The 20,098-nt window shown below is 35.8% G+C and overlaps 1 protein-coding gene across 1 annotated transcript; it reads left to right on the top strand.

Moving 5' to 3' along the window:
- acss2l (acyl-CoA synthetase short chain family member 2 like) lies at positions 1-18,385 on the top strand. Its single transcript, XM_059563022.1, has 18 exons — positions 1-224; positions 311-506; positions 3,785-3,876; positions 4,011-4,114; positions 5,031-5,103; positions 6,742-6,817; positions 8,485-8,566; positions 8,714-8,851; positions 9,851-10,021; positions 10,165-10,298; positions 15,479-15,611; positions 15,785-15,841; positions 15,943-16,023; positions 16,179-16,287; positions 16,864-16,932; positions 17,729-17,905; positions 17,983-18,057; positions 18,139-18,385. Exons 1-18 carry the CDS (start codon positions 65-67, stop codon positions 18,264-18,266), a joined length of 2,055 nt encoding a protein of 684 aa, XP_059419005.1. The 5' UTR covers positions 1-64; the 3' UTR covers positions 18,267-18,385.
- Positions 18,386-20,098: the final 1,713 nt, after the last annotated feature.

Raw genomic sequence — 20,098 nt, 5'->3', positions numbered from 1 at the left:
CACAGCCAGAAAGTTTCATCTACTGACTGACATCTATCCTGACACAGTTCATACGGATTGACAGATGTCTCCTGTTTCAGACTCCACCAACAGGGTCATTCCAGGACCTCAGGAGCCAGAGGAGAAGATTTACCATCCATCCGACGGCCTGTTCACTGATGCACATGTGCCAGACTTTGATGCATATCTTGCCATATACAAAAAGTCTACAGAGGAGCCTGAAGGTACCGTAAAACGGTGCATGCATATAAATGAGAGGGATGCTCCAATGTAAGATGCAATAAACCTGTTCATTTAACATGTATTGCAGAGTTCTGGGCTGATGTTGCTCAAGAGTTTTACTGGAAGAAGCCTCCGTCAGGCCAGATGCTGCAATATAACTTTGACGTCAACAAGGGGAACATTTACATCAAGTTCATGGAGGGAGCAAAAACCAACATCTGCTACAACGTCCTTGACCGAAACGTGCATGAGAGGAACCTGGGAGAGAAAGTGGCCTACTACTGGTAATCTAACATGTTTTCACTGTGCTGAAATGATGCACAGAACTACATCTGCATATAATGCATGATTGATCTTGTTCAACAGTTGATGCATTTGAAGCCTGCCGATTGTGTCAAAGCAAAAACAAAAGAAGAGTAGCAAATATAAAGAATTTGATTAAAAAAAAAAGTGACATGCTGAGACATTTTAGTACTTTGTTTTATGTGAATTCTGGTTTTATATGGCTATTTGTTTACTATTGTTATATATGATAATATTAATATTATACTAATATTGTTAGTAATATAATATATAATACTACTAATAATATATCAGTGTGTGTGTGTGTGTGTGTGTGTTTGTGTGTGTGTGTGTGTGTGTGTGTGTGTGTGTGTGTGTGTGTGTGTGTGTGTGTGTGTGTGTGTGTGTGTGTGTGTGTCTGTGTGTGTGTGTGTGTGTCAGTTTTAGTTAAAAAAGTATGTTGCAACATGGTCATAAATATATAAAATGAATTATCATTACAAATATAATACTTAGTTATAATTATACATCATTTAATTCTAATGAAATACTAAATCAAAATACTCTAAAGTCTAAATAGTTTTGCGTTAATGCATTTGTCCAAGGTCCGATCTGTACTTTTAATGTTGAAAATATGATTTTATAAGTATTTTCTTGTAGGGCTTGGCAGAAGCTCCTGTTCTTCTAGACAGAAAAGGCCGTGCACAATGATTATTATGAGTGTTATTGAACCACGTCGCCAACATTTGACACCAGCTATCACACAACATTTTGATTACATAGTGTAAACTGTGATAAGATGGTTCCTGTAAGAATTGCATGAACGAACCAGGAGAAGTCATCCAAATATTAATTCCAGTTTGATTGAATCTCTCTTTCCAATATTTCTTCAAAGTGATATAATATTGGCTTGATGTCATACTGTATGCAGGTGACATGCTTCAGCAGCACTCAGAATAATCATTGTTGTCGTGTTAGCTATGCTCTGAAGTATTAATAGTCTCGTGGAACAAGGGGTGTCATGTAACTGCTGTTATATACAGAACCACTCAAATCAAATCAGTCATCTGCATGACATTGCCATTTAACCAAATTTCTAAGGAAATAAGAAAGTGTATTGTGCCTATTATTATCTTATAATTACATATGTATTATACACATATTTGCATATTATTATATATATATTGTGCATTTTTAATATTACACATTTTTAGGAGCATTATTGTTTTCATGGCTATTTAGCACTTCTAAACCTAAAATCTATATTGAAACTCTACGGCAACATTATTATTATTTTTATATATATTTTTTCCACTATTCTTAATGTATTCTCAGTAATTTAACAGTCAAAAAACAGGACCAAACTAAAAATACAATGGAATACTTATTATTATTATTTAAGTTTTTATTATTATTATTATTATTATAATTATATAATATATGTATTATTTAATATTCTTTTAAATGTATTATTTAAAAAAAAATTCTATATATATATAATTTATATGATGGATTTAAAATTCTATACACACACACACACACACACACACACATTCAAGCAAAATACAATTTAGTTTTTATTAAGATTTTAGGTCAATAGAAAAATGTCTGTGGTAATCTAAATTTATATGAATAATATCAAATGAAGAGGTTTGCATGGGTGAACAGAAGCGTGCTATGAGGACAGATTCCTGTAGCTGTAGTTCTGACAGTCTAGACTGTCTCTCTCTGGCACGTTACATGAGGTGGTTTTGGCAGAGAGTTTCCTAACAGATGCCAAGAACTGAAGCATGAGAGCCATGCTGAGGCCACACTTCAGTTAGACATTAACCATCAGTTGCTAATGGAGGACAGAGGATTTCACACAGGCTCTTAAAAGCACTATGAACACTACATATCCTCAAACATATGGGTTCTTTGTTATGTAATACAAAATACGATGCAATGTGCGACAACAGAGGTCAGCATCTATTCTTTGTGCTGTCATCTATTCATACCTAAGGGGTCGCTTAGCTTGATCTTTCCTTCTTTGGACGGCCAGGTGCAGCTGCACAGTAAACCGAGACTGAAAGCTTTCATCGAGATTTCAGTGTTCCTTGTGTTGCATGAATTTGCACACAAGCTACAAACCTAAAAGCAGCATCTTTTGCACAAACAAACAAACTGTCTTCAGAAAATGTAAAAAATCTACGACTGAAGTGTAGTTTAGCAAGGCATGTTGCCATATTACAATCTGCTGAATTGACTTTGTGCAATAAATGAAGCCCACTGGCCAAACGAACAGCTGACGGACATTCAGATCTAACGCAGGAAGCAGAGCCAAAGTACAACCGTATTCCTGTAAAAATGAGACGCGTACAGTGGGGTCCAAAAGTCTGAGACCACACTGACTATCAAAGTCTAATTTCAGTGTGGGAATAAACAGTTTTACTGTTGAAAACAACAAATGAATATTATGGCATAAAACGAAGAGAAATTGTTTCATATTGTGCATTATTTTTAAATGACAATTCAGATGCGAGTAATTTAGTGTCGCTGATCATGTGAGATTTTTTGCTTCCATTAAGTAAATAATGCTATTGTTAAAAAAAAAAAAAAAAATGAAATCGTGTATTTGTTAAAAAGGTTTCTTTTTTCCCCAAACAGTACTATTTTAATATTCCTTATATACTATTATAGCATTTATTAATATTAAAAATTATTATTTAATTATTATTATTATTATTGAACTAATATTGAAATTTTTTACATTTTCAGTTTTGCACTTTTTAAAATTTTATTCGTTTATGTTTTTAATATTCCTATTTGTTTAATATCATTATACATAGTGATATATATATATATATATATATATATATATATACAGTATATATAATATTACTATTAATATTAGTAATATAATATAAAAGTAAAATGACTATAAAAGTAATTTTAGTACGTAATTAATTTATTTTGTTTATTTGTTATTCATCTAATATTTGTTTTATTTTCTTTCAGATTTATTTCATTAAATGAAAACAGTTCTTGATAGTTTAACACTGCATTCAACTTTTCATTCAAATTGCTGATAATGTAATTTATCGTGATGTATTAAATGCAAAACAGAAGAATTTTCGCAGTCGGTCTCTGACTTTTTGGAATTGCAAAATCACTTGAAACACAGTTTTATTGTGTATTTATGTGCCTAATGTGTCTGATAAAGTATGTTCAAAAGGCCAGCAACTCTGTATTGCATCATGAAGTCCATGAATCCATTATTTCCTAATGGTTTTTCCTGCAGGGAGGGGAACTCACCTAATCATCACCAGACCATCACCTACATCCAGCTGTTGAGAAACGTGTGCCGATGTGCCAATGCACTGAAGCTGTTGGGTAAGACCATCATCCTCCTCTGGGTTAAAATTTGCTCTGCAAATCCAATATTAGTGTGCTGAACCTGACATCCATGTGTGAGCATTTACATTAACACATTCAGATTTACAACAGTACCTTTTTCTGTGATCCAGGTGTGAAGAAAGGAGACAGAGTGGCCATTTACTTACCCATGATTCCAGAGCTGGTGTATACGATGCTGGCCTGTGCAAGAATCGGGGCTGTTCACTCGATAGTGGTTAGCAGCTTTACAGATATGTGGTATTGTTTCACATTAAAGACATATTCTGGGTTTAGGTATAGTTCATCCAAAAATTAGCTGAAAATATCCTCACCCTCAGGCCATTCAAGATGTAGATGAGTTTGTTTCTTCATCAGATTTGGAGAAATATAGCATTGCATTACTTGCTCAGCAATGGATGCTCTGCAGTGCATGGGTGCCGCCATTTACAAGTGAAAACAGTCCAAAACTGCTCTAAGCAAATATGTGGATTTTGAAAGAAGAAAGGAGATGGACTTTTTTCACTGGAGTGATACAAAGTGATAGTTTGAAGTTAAAAACATCATAATGATGGACTTGTTTCATACAAACACGCAGCTTTCCACATCAGAAGACGTTAACTGATGGACTGGAGTGCTGTGGATCACTTGTGGATTATTGTGATGTTTTTATCAGCTGTTTGGACTCTCATTCTGATGGCACCCATTCACTCCAGAGCATCCATTGCTGAGCAAGTGATGCAATGCTAGATTTCTACATCTTGGATGGACTGAGGGTGAGTAAAATTTTCAGCTTTGGGAGACGTTTTGTTTAAGTTTGTGAATGATCAGATGGAGAGTTTAGCACAGTATCGTTAATATGCATGAAATGAATGCAGCCTCATTTACACTGCCAGGACTATTTCTGCCCGCCAAGCCTCTTTAGCCATGTAAAGTTTGTATATAGAGTTTAAAATAGCACTGAAGTGCTTTCAAGGGTACTATATATCTGATATCAAAGCCAATTTTTATGTTTGTGTGATGACCCCATTTCAGCCAGGCTGTTATTCTGATCATTTGTTTTGGAACCTCAGATATCCATATAATTGATCTAGAGAAATAAAGATAAAAGCAGATGCAGAAGCGTCTAACTCTCTCCTGTCTTCCTCGTTCAGTTTGCAGGTTTCTCGTCTGAGTCTCTGTGCGAGAGGATCATGGATGCACAGTGCAACATCCTGGTAACAGCAGGTAACATTAAGTGTTTTATTGGCGAGGATTGTTTTGCTTAGTAGATGAGGTCACGATGAGAATGATGAAATACAGTACGTGATAACCAGAGATAATGTGACGAGAGATCTGTAGTCACACTTTTGACTGTCAGCGAAGTCTGAATCACATTTTGATCAGCTGAGCACAGTTGAACGTCAAATGGCTTTGTGTCCCATTGAGAAGGTGATTAGCTCCACTTGATTGAGTTTACAAGTCGTTTTTAGGAGGGGGGTGATTATTTTGATTTTATCCAGCTGTATCTTTAAATACAGCTGGACAAAACAAAAACTGCATCAGTTTTTATTTCAGGCTGCTAAAGATGTACTGTACATATATATATACAGCACAGACCAAAAGTTTGGAAACATTTCTTTTTTTAATGTTTTTTTGAAAGAAGTTTCTTCTGCTCGTCAAGCCTGCATTTATTTGATCAAAAATACAGAAAAAAACAGTAATATTGTGAAATATTATTACAACTTAAAATAATAGTTGTCTATTTGAATATACTTTAAAAAAAATAATTTATTCCTGTGATGCAAAGCTGAATTTTCAGCATCATTCCTCCAGCCTTCAGTGTCACATGTAACATCCGGTCTATCACATGATCATTTAGAAATCATTCTAATATTCTGATTTATTATGAGTGTTGGAAACAGTTCTGCTGTCTAACATATTTGATGAATGTAAGGTTAAAAAGAACTGCATTTATTCAAAATAAAAAAAAAAAATTAAATAATATGTTTTCTTTACTATCACTTTTTATCAATTTAACACATCCTTGCTGAATAAAAGTATTGATTTTATTTAAAAAGAAGAAAGATATTACTGACCCCAAATTACTGACCAGTAGTGTATATTGTTATTACAAAATATTTATATTTTAAAAATATAGCTTCTTTTTTTTTTCTTTTTTTTTTTTACTTTTTATTCATCAAAGTATCCTAAAAAAGTATCACATGTTCTGAAAAACTATTAAGCAGCAGAACTGTTTCCAACTTTGATAATGAATCATCATATTAGAACGATTTCTAAAGGATCATGTGATAATGATCCTAAAAATTCAGCTTTGCATCACAGAAATAAATGATATTTTAAAGTATAATACATTTAAAAACTATTTTAAATTGTAATAATATAATTCACAATATTACAGTTTTTCTGTATTTTTGATCAAATAAATGCAGGCTTGATGAGCAGAAGAAACTTCTTTCAAAAACATTAAAAATAGTAATGTTTCCAAAATTTTGGTCTGTACTGTATATATATATATATATATATATATATATATATATATACATACACACACTGTACATCCTTATATGTATATATATATATATATATATATATATATATATATATATATATTTATCATTTTATTTCGGGTAGTAGTAGCCTCTACATATAAACTCAATGATATCTTGTTTTATTGCTATGTCACCACACAAGCTTTGTCTAATTTCTTCTCCAGAGTCAATGATTCCAGCAACCTTGTACCTATAATGAACATGTTTGTTTCCTAAAGGACTGATACAATCATGTGCATCTTCCTACAGTCTATCTTTCTCTTCCTAGCTCATGTGTTTGCTCTCTCTCTCTCTGTGTATATGTGCCCTACAGATGGTGTTTACAGAGGTGACAAGCTGATTAATCTGAAGAAGATTGCGTCTGAAGCTCTGGAGCGCTGTAAGGAGAGGTACGTCCCTGTTTGTTTACATCAACCTCTCACCCATCCATTACACACACACACACACACACACACACACACACACAGACACACACACACACCGGAGCACACACCCAGTCAGAGACTGTCAGGGGTTGCCAGGCAAGCATGTAACACAGCTTGTGAATTGTGTAGCGTGTGACTGAATGATGATGTTGTTGATTTGGTGCATAATCATTTATGATTATTGACGGTGTCACTCAATAAATGGCATAATCCTGTTTTCCTGTAGCTCAATTGCTAGAGCATTTCGTTAGCAGCACAAGGTTGTGTGTTCGATTCCCAGGGAGCACATGTTAGGTAAAAAAAATAATAATAATAATGTTAGCCTGAATGCACTGTAAGTCGCTTTGGATAAAAGCGTCTGCTAAATGCATAAATGTAAATAATGCCATGATGAGAACATGTATGCAAACATTACTATTATTATTCATTCTTACTCATATGAGCTTACAAATGAGCAAAAACCTCAAAAAAATGCCTTAACAACCACATAGTAATGCCTTAGCAACTACCCCCAGCACTCTAGAATCAGAGGTGGATAAAGTGATTTGGGGACCCTTGGAATAATACAATTTCACACATTTACAATCCTCGTTGTTTCTTTCACTGTTGTGATGCTCACTGCTGCACGACCGTGGGCCATAGTTGTGTCCAGTTTTTCATGTACATTATAAATAATGGATTTATTTTATGCTGTAAACTCCTTGTTCACATTTAAACAGGTAATAGTATAATATAATAGTATAAGACACTAGGTTGGACACCAGGTGGTGCTTGAGGTGCTTGAGGTCATTTTCACAAAGCAATTGTCTAAGGATAATTCTAAGCTTTAAAATACATGTATTTTTTTATTTATTTTCATTGCAAATTTTAATTAAACTGAATGAAATTATACATTTACACATCTAAGGATTATTTCAGTCAAACATGAAGTGTGCCTGTGTGGAAAGTAAGTGTGATGTTTCCTCTTTCGCTTGACTTAAAACAATAAACATAACACGCACTGTTGCTTAGAATTCAAATATAGCTTCATATGCATGATATTTTCATTTGTAGGGCCCTATGAAATCTGTTTTATTTGTACCCATTTTTTTATTATTATTATTTTTTTTTTATCCATTTTTACATTTACATTTTTCTGGATGGTTATATTAAATTTTAATCAAAAAGCATGTCTACTTAATCGAAATCATGAAACTTGTTTAATTTAAAGAAAAGTTAACAAAAATGTCATTCTTGGGCCCAAATTCTGTGCTTTCAAATCCATTTTTCTGTATTCCTTTTTAATGGTTTGATCAAAAACGCCGTAAATTTCGCAGTAAATTCTGTTTTTATTAATAGATTCTGGGATTTCGTACCTGCATCAGAAATCATAGGGCTGTAAAATTACTACAAGAAACATGTTCATCATAGATGCGCAGACAGTTGTTGTGGTAATATACACCACACCAACCACTCCTGCGTCCATGCATCTCATATATAAAAAGCATTTTAGGGGGCCCTTGGCTTTTGGGGGCCCAAGGCAGTCGCCTACCTTTGCCTAATGGTTAAGTCCTCATCTGCCTAATCATCACAGCCACAGTCAATTTGCAAATATAATTTTATGTACATATTGTGATCTCTGTCTTCCTCAGCATGGACTTGTGTGTTCAGAAATGTGTGGTGGTCAAACATCATGCCTTCAGAACAAACAGTGATGCCTCCAACAAACTACAGGTTGGTCAAACAGACGAGTTTTAACTTATTTGATACTTTTCTAGCATGAAAAATTACCATGCATTTTTGTTGAATGGATAGTAAATACTTTTAGAAGAAAAAACTATTTTTGGTGTGTGTGTGTGTGTGTGTGTGTGTGTGCTCCAGACCCCATGGGATGAATCATGTGACATTTGGTGGGATGATCTGATGGAGGGTGTGTTAGACGAGTGTGAACCGGAGTGGATGGACTCAGAAGATCCTCTTTTCATACTTTACACCAGCGGCTCGACCGGAAAACCCAAGGCAAGAGACCGCTCACCTAGAATTTTAAATATAGAAGTATTATATACAGTACAGTACATGCATACACTACAGTGTAAAAGTTTAGCTCAGTATGATTTTTCTTTTTGAAAGAAATTAATACTTTTATTCCGCAAGGATGCATTAAATTGACCAAAAGTGACAGTAAAGAGACTTATAATGTTATTTCAAATAAATGCTGTTCTTTTTAACTTTCTGTTCATCAAAGAATCCTGAAAAGAAAAAAGAATTCACAACAATGTAAAGCAGCACAACTGTTTTCAACACTGATAATAATCTGAAATGTTTCTTGAGCAGCAAATCAGCATATTAGAATGATTTCTGAAGATCATGTGACACTGAAGACTGGAGGAATGATGCTGAAAGTTACAGGAATAAAACGTATTTTTCGGACTATAAGTCGCACCTGAGTATAAGTCGCATTTATCCAAAACCAAGAGAAAACATTACCGTCTCCAGCCGCGAGAGGGCGCTCTATGTCTTCAGTGTAGACTACAGGAGCACTGAGCAGCATAGAGCGCCCTCTCGTGGCTAGAGACGGTAATGTTTTCTGTTAGTTCATTTCTCTTGGTTCATGTCAAATTAATTTTGATAAATAAGCCGCACCTGACTATAAGTCGCAGGACCAGCCCAACTATGAAAAAAAGTGGGACTTATAGTCTGGAAAATACAGAAATTACATTTTAAAATATATTGAAATAAAAAACTATTATTTTAAATTGTAATAATATTTTACAATTTTCACTGTATTTTTGATCAAATAAATGCTGCTAAATGTACTAAAAGTTACCTTGTAATGGTAACTTATTTCCATCAGCACTTGTTAAATCAATGTGACAACACTTTTAGTATGATTTTGTTTAAAAAGTCAGCAGCACATATTGCTTCACATACTATTTATTATATATATATATATGGTAGGCAGTATACAGTATATACTGCACAGTGTGCACTTAATTTCATTGGTTCATTTCTATACAGGGGGTCGCTCACACCGTCACTGGTTATATGCTCTATACATCACTGACCTTCAAATATGTTTTCGATTATCACCATGATGATGTTTACTGGTGCACTGCAGACATTGGCTGGATAACAGGCCACTCCTACATCACATACGGCCCGCTAGCCAACGGTGCCACCAGCGTGCTGGTAAGAAATATGGTGCAGATACTGGTAAATAGTAAACTTGTTTCTGCAATATTCAGCATAGCTTTTACTGTAATTTCCAAAAATATAAAGTAAATCTGATAATTTACCACAAACAGTTTGAATGAGAGTGATGTGGTGTCTAGTTCGAAGGGGTGCCGGTGTATCCTCATGTGGGCAGACTGTGGGAGATCATTGAGAAGTACGGAGTCTCCAAGTTCTACACTGCACCCACTGCTATAAGACTGCTGATGAAATACGGGAGAGAACCACTGCAGCGGTGAGCACACACACACACACACACACACACACACACACACACACACACACACTCACACTCACACACACACACACACACACACACACACACACACACACACACACACACACACACACTCACTCATACTCACACTCACACATTTGTTTTTGTGAAAAGTGTGTTCATCCCATAGGTGTAATGGTTTTTATACTGTACAAATTGTGTATTCTATGGCCCTACACCAACCCTACACCTAACCCTAACCCTCACAGGAAACTTTGTGGATTTCTCCTTTCTCAAAAAAAGCTCATTCTGTATGATTTATAAGCGTTTTGAAAAATGGGGACATGGGTTATGTCCTCATAAGTCACCCTCTCCTTGTGATACCTGTGTCATACCCATGTCATTATACAGAGTTGTGTCCTGATATGACACAAAAACAAGAGCGCACACACACACACACACACACACTCACTCTATCTCTCTGACACACACACACACACACACCTAACCATAACCTTTTAGAAAGTAAAAGATGTAAACAATAATAGTAAAAATTATTCAATTTAGAATTATTATTATTTAGTTTTTTAAATTTAGATTAACACGATTATAATTTTTACTTATAAAATATTATACATCACTTTTAAAGTTATTTTTATTATACAAATATAGTTGTTCCACAACCTAACAAAAAATTATAAATATAAAATATAGAAAATAACAGCTATTATTGTTAACGTTATGTAATAATAAATGCATTTATATAATAATAGTAATTAATAATTGCATGTATAAATATTATTGTATTTTACAAAGGGCTGTCCTCCAGGGGGAGCTGGAGGCCTCAGAAAACCAAATCGTTCATTGAACCGATTCAAAATCACAGGATGTTTTATTTGACTTATTAAAGATAATGCAACAGGTCAACTAGTCCTGCTATATGGAAGCATATGGGTAGCATTATCCAATTTGGGATGTAATGTGCAAAATGACAATGCAATATGTAAAATGGCAATGCATTTGTTAAATGGTTACCTATGGCGCTTTTCCACTGCATGGTACGGTTCGGCTCGGTTCGACTCGGCGCGGAACGGTTCGGCTCGCTTCGCTTTTCCACTTTTTTTTAAATAATATTTTTATTAGAATTTTGTATACAAGTAACAAAACAAAAGAAAAAACAGACAGGAAAAATATACAGAATAGAAACCACAAGCAAAACAGAACACAGACACCAAAAAAAAAAACAACAGGGCATATTTAAAAACAACAATAATTAAGTACACTGCTGCACCGCTGACACTAGAATCTCAAAACAAGTACTAAACAGAGATGATAAAGGTGGTTGTCACTCTATGAACTCCCTTGTTGGTCCAATTCAGTGTTGTATTTGTCAAGGTGAGCCAAAAATGGCTCCCAAATATCTGAAAATTTATTAAGATTGTCCATCATGCCATAGCGGACCTTCTCCATATGCAGTATACCAATAAGCTCACTTAACCAGATCCTAAACTGAGGCGCAGTATCTGACTTCCAAAGTTTTAAAATCATTTTCTTTGCAACTACCATTCCATACATAATTGTGCTTTGCATCGAAACTCTGTGATTAAGTAAAGAAGGAGAAACCCCAAACAATGCAATCAATGGGTCAGGTTCAAATATACAGCTGTACATGTCAGAGAACCACTTAAATATGCTACACCAAAAATTATTCAGTTTCGGACATGTCCAAAAGATGTGAGTCAGGGAGCCCTCTGCAGATTTACATTGGTCACAAAGCGATGAAATGGTGGGAAAAATTCTGTGCAATTTGGTCTTTGAGTAGTGAAGCCTGTGCATCACCTTAAATTGGATTAACTGATGTCACAGACCATCTTTTTGGACATTTAACAGAGCTTCTGAGTGGTGGGGTGTGATTGTTCCTGGGTTTACAAACACGCAGTGGTTGGAGAACTTTAGAATGTCGGAAGAAACGTTTATTTAGTTGTGCAACAAACTGCGTCCTGCGATGGAGAGACGGGACACAAACTTCCACGTGTGTGTACCTCTAAAGAAGAGAGTAGCCATTGCACTGTGGAAGCTTGCAACCGGCTCTGAGTACAGAAGTGTTTGACATCTTTTTGGAGCAAGCATTTCAACTGTGTGTCGGTGTGTTCAGGAGTTCTGTGCTGCAGCAGAGACGTTGTTGATACCAGAACAAATTCGTTTTCCAGATCAGGAGAGGTTTAAAGAAATAGCTGCCTACGTTGAGAACAGATGGGGACTTCCATAGTGTATTGGTGCTATCGATGGATCTCACATACCCATAATAGCATCACAAGACTATCACTGTGACTATTTCAACCGTAAAGGCTGGCACTCCATCATCCTTCAAGGTGTTGTGGATGGAAAGGGACTTTTCTGGAATGTGTTCACAGGACTGCCTGGAAGCCTGCATGATGCTCGGGTTTTGAGACTGTCCACACTGTGGGAGGTGGCAAGCCGTGGAAACCACATAGCAGCTAGCACCAAAAACATTGCTGGGGTGAATGTTGGCTACTACATCCTTGGAGACTCTGCCTATCCCTTGCAGAACTGGCTATTAAAACCATTCATTGACCCTGGACGGCTAACAGCTGAAAATGCTTTTGGTAGATTAAAAGGAAGATGGCGTTGCCTTATGAAAAGAAATGACTGTGCGGTCGACCTTGTGAAATCTATGGTGCTGACATGCTGTGCTCTACATAACCTTTGTGAGAGTGCATGGGATCCACCTTCAGCAGCAGAGCCTGTGCTGGGACTGGCACAGCCTGTAGAGGAGGAGGGCAGGGATGTCCGTGAGGCTCTGATGCGTTACTTGAATAGTTGACTCTGTCTGTTCTGTAAAGTGTGTTGTAAATAAACTTTTGTGCAGTGTTTGAAAAAGTTTCCCTTGCATATGTATTTACCCATTTATTATAAAAAAACCATTTATTATAAATATAATATTAATAATAAATAGCATCATTATAAAGATGTAAGACTCCAGCTTTGATATTTGACCACTGTTTATGATAAATCTGCTTTGCAGTGACATTAAATTCTTAATTTATTCCAGGAGTGCAAAACTATTAATCTGTAACATTTGATATTTTGAATAGGAATTATCACTCATAATGCACTCAATCATGTTTTCTCAGGTTTGAGTTCACTTACATGCAATATACAGCATTCATCAGGGCTCTTATCCAATTTTGTGCACATTTGGAGAAATAATTATCACATGTTCTTTTAAATATTTTGTCATACAGAATAGCATTTTTGTTCATTTTATGCCCAAACACTATTTTAAACCACGAGCAGAATATGATACAAATACTCAATAGCGGTTTAAAGTGAGTTTTAAGTAAAAGTGTACTATTAATCTTTTAAATTGTGACATTTAGCTTGATGATACCTGTTGCTCTAATCCACATGCACCATTAAAAAGGAAAGTACATGTTTGACCAGTAAATGTTATTGAAGAAAAATGTAAACAGATCAAACGTTAAACAAAGTACTAATGTATGTAGTGCAAAAAATTTATATAAAGAAAATATAAAGACATAGATAAAGACACATTTAAAAGTAAAGAATGTACACCAAGCAAGCTTTAAATGTGAAAATTTAGTGCAAAAAAAAAAAAAAAATATATATATATATATATATAAATAAGACATATATAAACATTTAAAAGTAAAAAATGTACACTAAGCAAACTTTAAATGTTGTGCACAAACGTATGTAGTATAAAAACATTCACAGGAAAAAAACACAAAAAAAAAAACTATTTCCATGAAGTATGGACTAGGGAGGTTTTAGTCGGGCAGAGAGTTCTGTTCTTGTCGGTTCTGTCACTGTTCTGTTCTGTTACTCATCGCCTGTACAAGCATCCCCATGACGTTGAGAAAGGCTTGATTGAATGCAGCCGTTTGTGCATTTTCCTCCCTCCTTAAGGCCGCTTCCTGCTCCCTTACTTGCCGGGCCTCATCTATTGCCATCTGCAAATGTAGCTCCCTCTGTGCCCGGAAAGAAAAGTTATAATTGTGATTTTTTTTTCTAAAGGTTTTTGCTAAAATCAAAAAAAAAATTGAGAGTAAAAATAAAGCTTATCACATATCATCGATTAATTTATGAAAGAACTGTTCATTAACAACCCCATGATCTACAGTGTGAACTAATCAAAGTTACAGTAGCTAGCAATAATGTATTTATGGTAAGCAACAGGATTTCATGATATATCCAATTTTAGTGCAGGCTTTCAAAACGACATAAGAAAAGGATTAGATGAGGTGGCCGAGACCAGGGCACCCTCTCTCCCATTGCTCGCAGGTCGACTTCCGTAGATATCGTCCATTTCGTCGAACCACATCCACGTTCTTCTGTTTGCACCACTCCGGCCGTTGTGATCCTTTATGGCTCGGTAGTCACTTTTTAGTTTTTTTAATTTGTCCCTACACTGTTTGTAGGTCCGGTGGTAGCCGTGTGCGGCTAAGAGCTGTGCTACTTCTTGGAACACTTTTTCATTCCGTGTTGCCCCATCTAGCTCTGGCTGGATCCGCTCCTCGGCAACCAACGAGAGGAACGTCTGCACCATTTCAGCCATTTCTTTTTTTAAAATTTTTTTTTAATTATTTTATCGAGTAAATACTCTAAAAACAGGTGCTACCGCGTTGGCTGTTGTCTGGCTATTTAAATCTAGCGGGTTTTAGTGTCTCGTGTAGCAAATACAATGACGCTGGTAGTGACGATTCTGTCTGACCAATCAGTGATCTGCAGTGTTTTCACGTCACATTTTAGTATCGGTACGGTACGCTTGGAACCTCAACAGAGGTGGTACCATTTAAAGCGAGCCGAAGCAAGACGTACCGTACCGTACCATGCAGTGGAAAAGCGCCAAAGCGTGCCGTACCGTACCGGACCGTACCGTACCACGCAGTGGAAAAGCGCCACTAGTAGCCAATAGTGCTGAAATCTTGGTATCTCACACATTTCTCAGTGTGGTAATTATGCTCATAGAGAGTTTACACTATCAAAGGTTTTTAGTGAAACCTAAAATTACCTTGCTTCATTATCGTTTTGCACAACACACAGTATGTGCTTTAAACATGGATGGTTTTTGTCTGTTTTCAAATATTGTACAAATATTGCATCGCAGTGTGGAAAACTAGTTATTTTAGTAATCTTGTTTCTGTCTGTTTCAGGTATGATCTGTCCAGTTTGCGTGTGTTGGGTACAGTAGGTGAGCCCATAAACCCAGAGGCTTGGCTTTGGTATTATGATGTTGTGGGTCAGCAGCGCTGTCCGGTTATCGACACCTTCTGGCAAACAGAGACGGTAAAACATTTATAAATCAAAACCAAGTTTTTTTGGAACAAAGTTGCATAAAACCCTCCTTTAACTGTGGTAAAATGCTGATTTAAAGTGCATACTTGCTTGCATGAAATGTCACACAATAGACACTTAATAATAATAATAAGTTATGAGTTTACTGTGTGTTGCGTCGGCAGGGTGGCCATGTTCTGACTCCACTTCCAGCTGCTACACCACTGAAGCCTGGATCTGCCGTGAGTCTCCTGAGATCCACCTTCACTTATCACATCTTAAATGTGTATCTGTTAAAAATGGGGATGGATGACTCTGATGTGTACGTGTCCTCTCTGTGCAGACCTGCCCTTTTTTTGGAGTCCAGCCTGCCATTCTCAATGAACACGGAGAAGAATTAGAAGGCGAGGCAGAGGGATACCTGGTTAGATTTCATCCTCGTTTTAGATTGGTTAAAAAGTCAACATCGAATGATGTTCTGAACCCTGATAACGTTTCATCTTTAAAGATCAAGCAGTTGTTTAAATATTCCAAACTGTGGCAGTTTATTCTGACTAGAAACGGATGTTTTGGTCTAAGGTTTTCCGGAAGCCTTGGCCGGGAATCATGAGGGGTGTGTACGGGAATCAGGAGCGATTCGAGAGCACCTACTTCAGAAAATTCCCAGGATTCTATGTGACAGGAGATGGTAATGTAGCAAAACATCCATATCAGAAATAGTCTTGGTGAATGTTACATTTCAAAGTGGAGTGTTACATTATTCCAAAAGTTAATGATTATGATTGTTACTTTTTTTATAGAATTTTGTGTCACATTCTCTCACGTCTGGAAGTCCATATGGCAAATATATATATATACATTCAGTTTCAACTTTCATAGGCCAGAATATATTTAAAAATGTATTCTAATTTTACAGTGTTATATACACATACACATCTATAAAAAAAAATATATATATATATATATATATATAAACGTTGTTAATGGGAAATTAAGGGAATGGGAAATTTAATTAATTATATATAATATATATATAATTTTTTTTTTCTAGAAATATCACACAAGTTACTAAATTGAAAGTAATTTAGGTATTATGATGTACATTCAAAAGGTAAGGTTGCTTTGCATGGTTTTTCCAGAAAGCGATGTACATTACCAGTCACCATGTGGCTGTTTCAGCAGAGTCACAAAACTTCTGCAGCTACTATTTAGCATCAGCATGAGGGATGTGTGTTACTGTAACCGAGTGTCCTTGTGTCCTCAGGCTGCAGGCGGGACAAGGACGGATATTACTGGATCACCGGCCGGATCGATGACATGCTGAATGTCTCTGGTGAGACTGTGTTTCAGTGCTGTCTCCTGGCCATTAGAGACGACACATTATTAGGCTACTATTCCTAACTCCTTCTCAGCATTCGAGAAGCTACTGTATTTTTGTTTTTTACCCTGAAATATACATTTTTAAAATCATTCTGATGGTACACTGACTTCTAATAAGGTGAATGGCTTCTGTTTCTTTCCCAAACGTTTGTTCTGGTGAGCAAGGATGAAATCCAGCGAAAAGTGTGGATCGACAGAAACAAATGTAATCACGACAGTGATGTATTTACAACACTGGATTCGACTCCAATGTCGCAAAAATACACAAAACTACATCCAGTTGCTTTTGAAATACAAAATAGCTGCAAAATGCAAAACAGGACATTTCTTAATAAAGCAAATAGTTTAAGTTATCTTTTCAAATACTAGATAGCAGCTTATTTATGTGTATATAAATATTATATATATCTAAATCTATATTTTATGTATATGCATGCACTTGTAAAAAATTTGGAAACATTACGAGTTTTAAATGTTTTTGATCTAGATTTATCTGATCAAACATACAGTAAAAACAGTAATATTGTGAAATCTTATTACAGTTTGAAATTATTACTTTCTGTTTGAATATCAATGTTGAAAACAGTTGCCGCTTCATATTTTGGTGGAAACCATGATTCATGAATGCATTTTGACCAATTTAATGCATCCTTGCCGAATAAAAGTATTAATTCTTTATAAGAGCAGTCATACTGACCCCGGACTTTTGAACAGTAGTGATTATTTCTGTGTCGTGTCTTTTCTCTCAGGTCATTTGTTGAGCACAGCAGAGGTGGAGGCGGCTCTGACCGAGCACCCGTCGGTGGCTGAAGCTGCGGTGGTCAGTCGGCCTCATGCAGTGAAGGGAGAGTGTCTGTACTGCTTCGTCACTCTGAAAGACCACAAAGAGTTCAACCGCACGCTGATGGAGGAACTAAAGAGAAAAGGTCAGAGCTTATGATCACATTATAGAAGATACAATCGGAATCTATTCCATGCTTCCTAACGTGAGCTTTTCATTCAGTGAGGGAGAAGATCGGACCAATCGCCACCCCAGATTTCATCCAGAACGCTCCAGGGCTTCCCAAAACACGTTCAGGTACCGGGATCTTGCATTTTTCAGTTTCTCCCCACATCTCTGCATTTGCTCCTAAATTCAAGCTTCTCACCCGTCCTGCAGGTAAGATCATGCGTCGAGTTCTGCGACAGATCGCCCGCAATGAAAAAGACCTGGGTGACCTTTCGACCCTGGCTGACCCCAAGGTCGTAGAAGTGCTGTTCAGCCAAAGATGCGAGGCGGCAGCGTGAACACGGCTCTTTTCAATCCCTTCTCATGCCTCTGTGACCCTGTGCGCAGTATAGACTCTGGGTTTGGGTTAGAACGGGCTCTGGTTCTCCTGGATCGGCTCTGATTCAGGTAAAACTAAAGTAAACAAAAATAAATCACAAAGTGTGTAACAAAACCTCACCTCAGGACACTAAACATCCCACAGGTATTATAATACATTCAGATTTTCATTGATTTCTTTTTTCTTTCTATTCTGTCAGGTGATGTATATTGTAAATATTTTTTTTTCTTTTCGTTTTTGATGTTTTTCAGTGCCATGAAAATGTACTTGCATTTGCTTTTAATTGCATCCATAGTTGCAGTTTCAATCACTGAATATTTCATACCACTAAAACAATTTTATATTAGACATCAGGAAAATAAAATTTCACATTTCACAAAAAAAGAGCAGGAATTCAGAAAACTTTGTTTTGAACCTTGCTGGCTTGAGTTTGTTTTGTTTTGATCTCATTTTATTTTTATTTACTATGAAAAAAATTGTGAGAGAAATGTGCATCTTGGCATCTTGAATAAGCTCTTATATAATCAGTTATTAATGTTACTTTGACAGAAATATTAGTTACAAATAGTAATTGCATTTATTGTTATGTTTATGTTGCTGTGAAATAAAACATATCTGATAAGTTCTCTCAGTTATTTGCATTCATTAAAAGCTGTTGATTTTTGTTAAAATATGTATAAAAAAATTATTATAATTTATATTATTTATTTATAGTTTCAAAAACAACAAAATTATTCATGACTATTAATATTTTATATGAGATTGCTTTAATGAGAGTCACTCTCCCCCCGAACTCTGCCTACTCATTTTTATTTATTTTTTAAAGAAGCTGCATTTTAATAATGCATATTTTTATTTATGCTAAACCCCAACTAGTTATTCAAATAAAAAAAGAGCAAGTCAATATCATATACAGTATAATATCATAGTTAATAACATTTAATTTAATTTGTAAGGTCATTTTGAAACATATGGCCTTCACAAAAAGCCAAATCTGAACACACAAACATGCACACACACACACACACACACACACGCGCGCACACACACACACACACATACACACACACACACACACACACACACACACACTCCCCTTGTGGCTCATTGAGAATAACACAATCTTACTGACCCCTCTCTATCTTTACAGAGCACTTCTGTCCTGTTGTATTCTGCTTAAATCTTAATCTTCCTGAAATGTTCACAATGCATGTTCGCAGGCAGTGGAAGATTATGTCCAAGGATCTTTTTTTTCAAGCTCTGATCGGATCATCTCCTCTTTCTTCCTGTTTAAGCTCCACCACAACAGATGCTTCCATGAAACAATGTAATATTACAAGAGCTTAAAAACAGTCATACGATTTAAATAAGATCTATAAATAAGAAGTATTTCCTTTAGAGTTTTACATGGTAACATAACGTTCGTGTTATATGATTGTTATATTGAACTGTTATGTATTTTCTTGATGCTCTGGTGTGATAGGCTTTCCACTGAAACATGTATTTAAATAAATGTAACCCAAGAGTCGAGCACAGACTCAAAGGAGATCTCAAATCCATATCCAGTGACAATGCAGCAATAGAATCAGTCTGCAGTGAGTTACTAGTGCTGTTTCCTAAGGCAAACATTACAACTTTAAAAACACTGAGATGTTTTTAACTTTAAACCGTTGCTTCTTGCCAAAATATGAGTCAGTAATCCATAATAACACTTCTTCCAGTCAAAAAGTCCATCTCCTGTTTTTCTCTCACATCAAAATCCACACACATATTTGTTTAGAGCTGTTTTGG

The sequence above is a fragment of the Carassius carassius genome, chromosome 12 (genome assembly GCF_963082965.1).
Source record: "Carassius carassius chromosome 12, fCarCar2.1, whole genome shotgun sequence".
Lineage (NCBI taxonomy): Eukaryota > Metazoa > Chordata > Actinopteri > Cypriniformes > Cyprinidae > Carassius > Carassius carassius.
This window is presented reverse-complemented; position numbering and strand designations above follow the sequence as displayed.

Bases quoted from the DNA above. Each gene is read 5' to 3' on its own strand.
- acss2l (XM_059563022.1), top strand. From the start codon at position 65: ATGTCTCCTGTTTCAGACTCCACCAACAGGGTCATTCCAGGACCTCAG. The intron at 15,612-15,784 runs GTAAAACATTTA...TTGCGTCGGCAG, and splicing joins CCTTCTGGCAAACAGAGACG to GGTGGCCATGTTCTGACTCC. The intron at 15,842-15,942 runs GTGAGTCTCCTG...CTCTCTGTGCAG, and splicing joins CACTGAAGCCTGGATCTGCC to ACCTGCCCTTTTTTTGGAGT.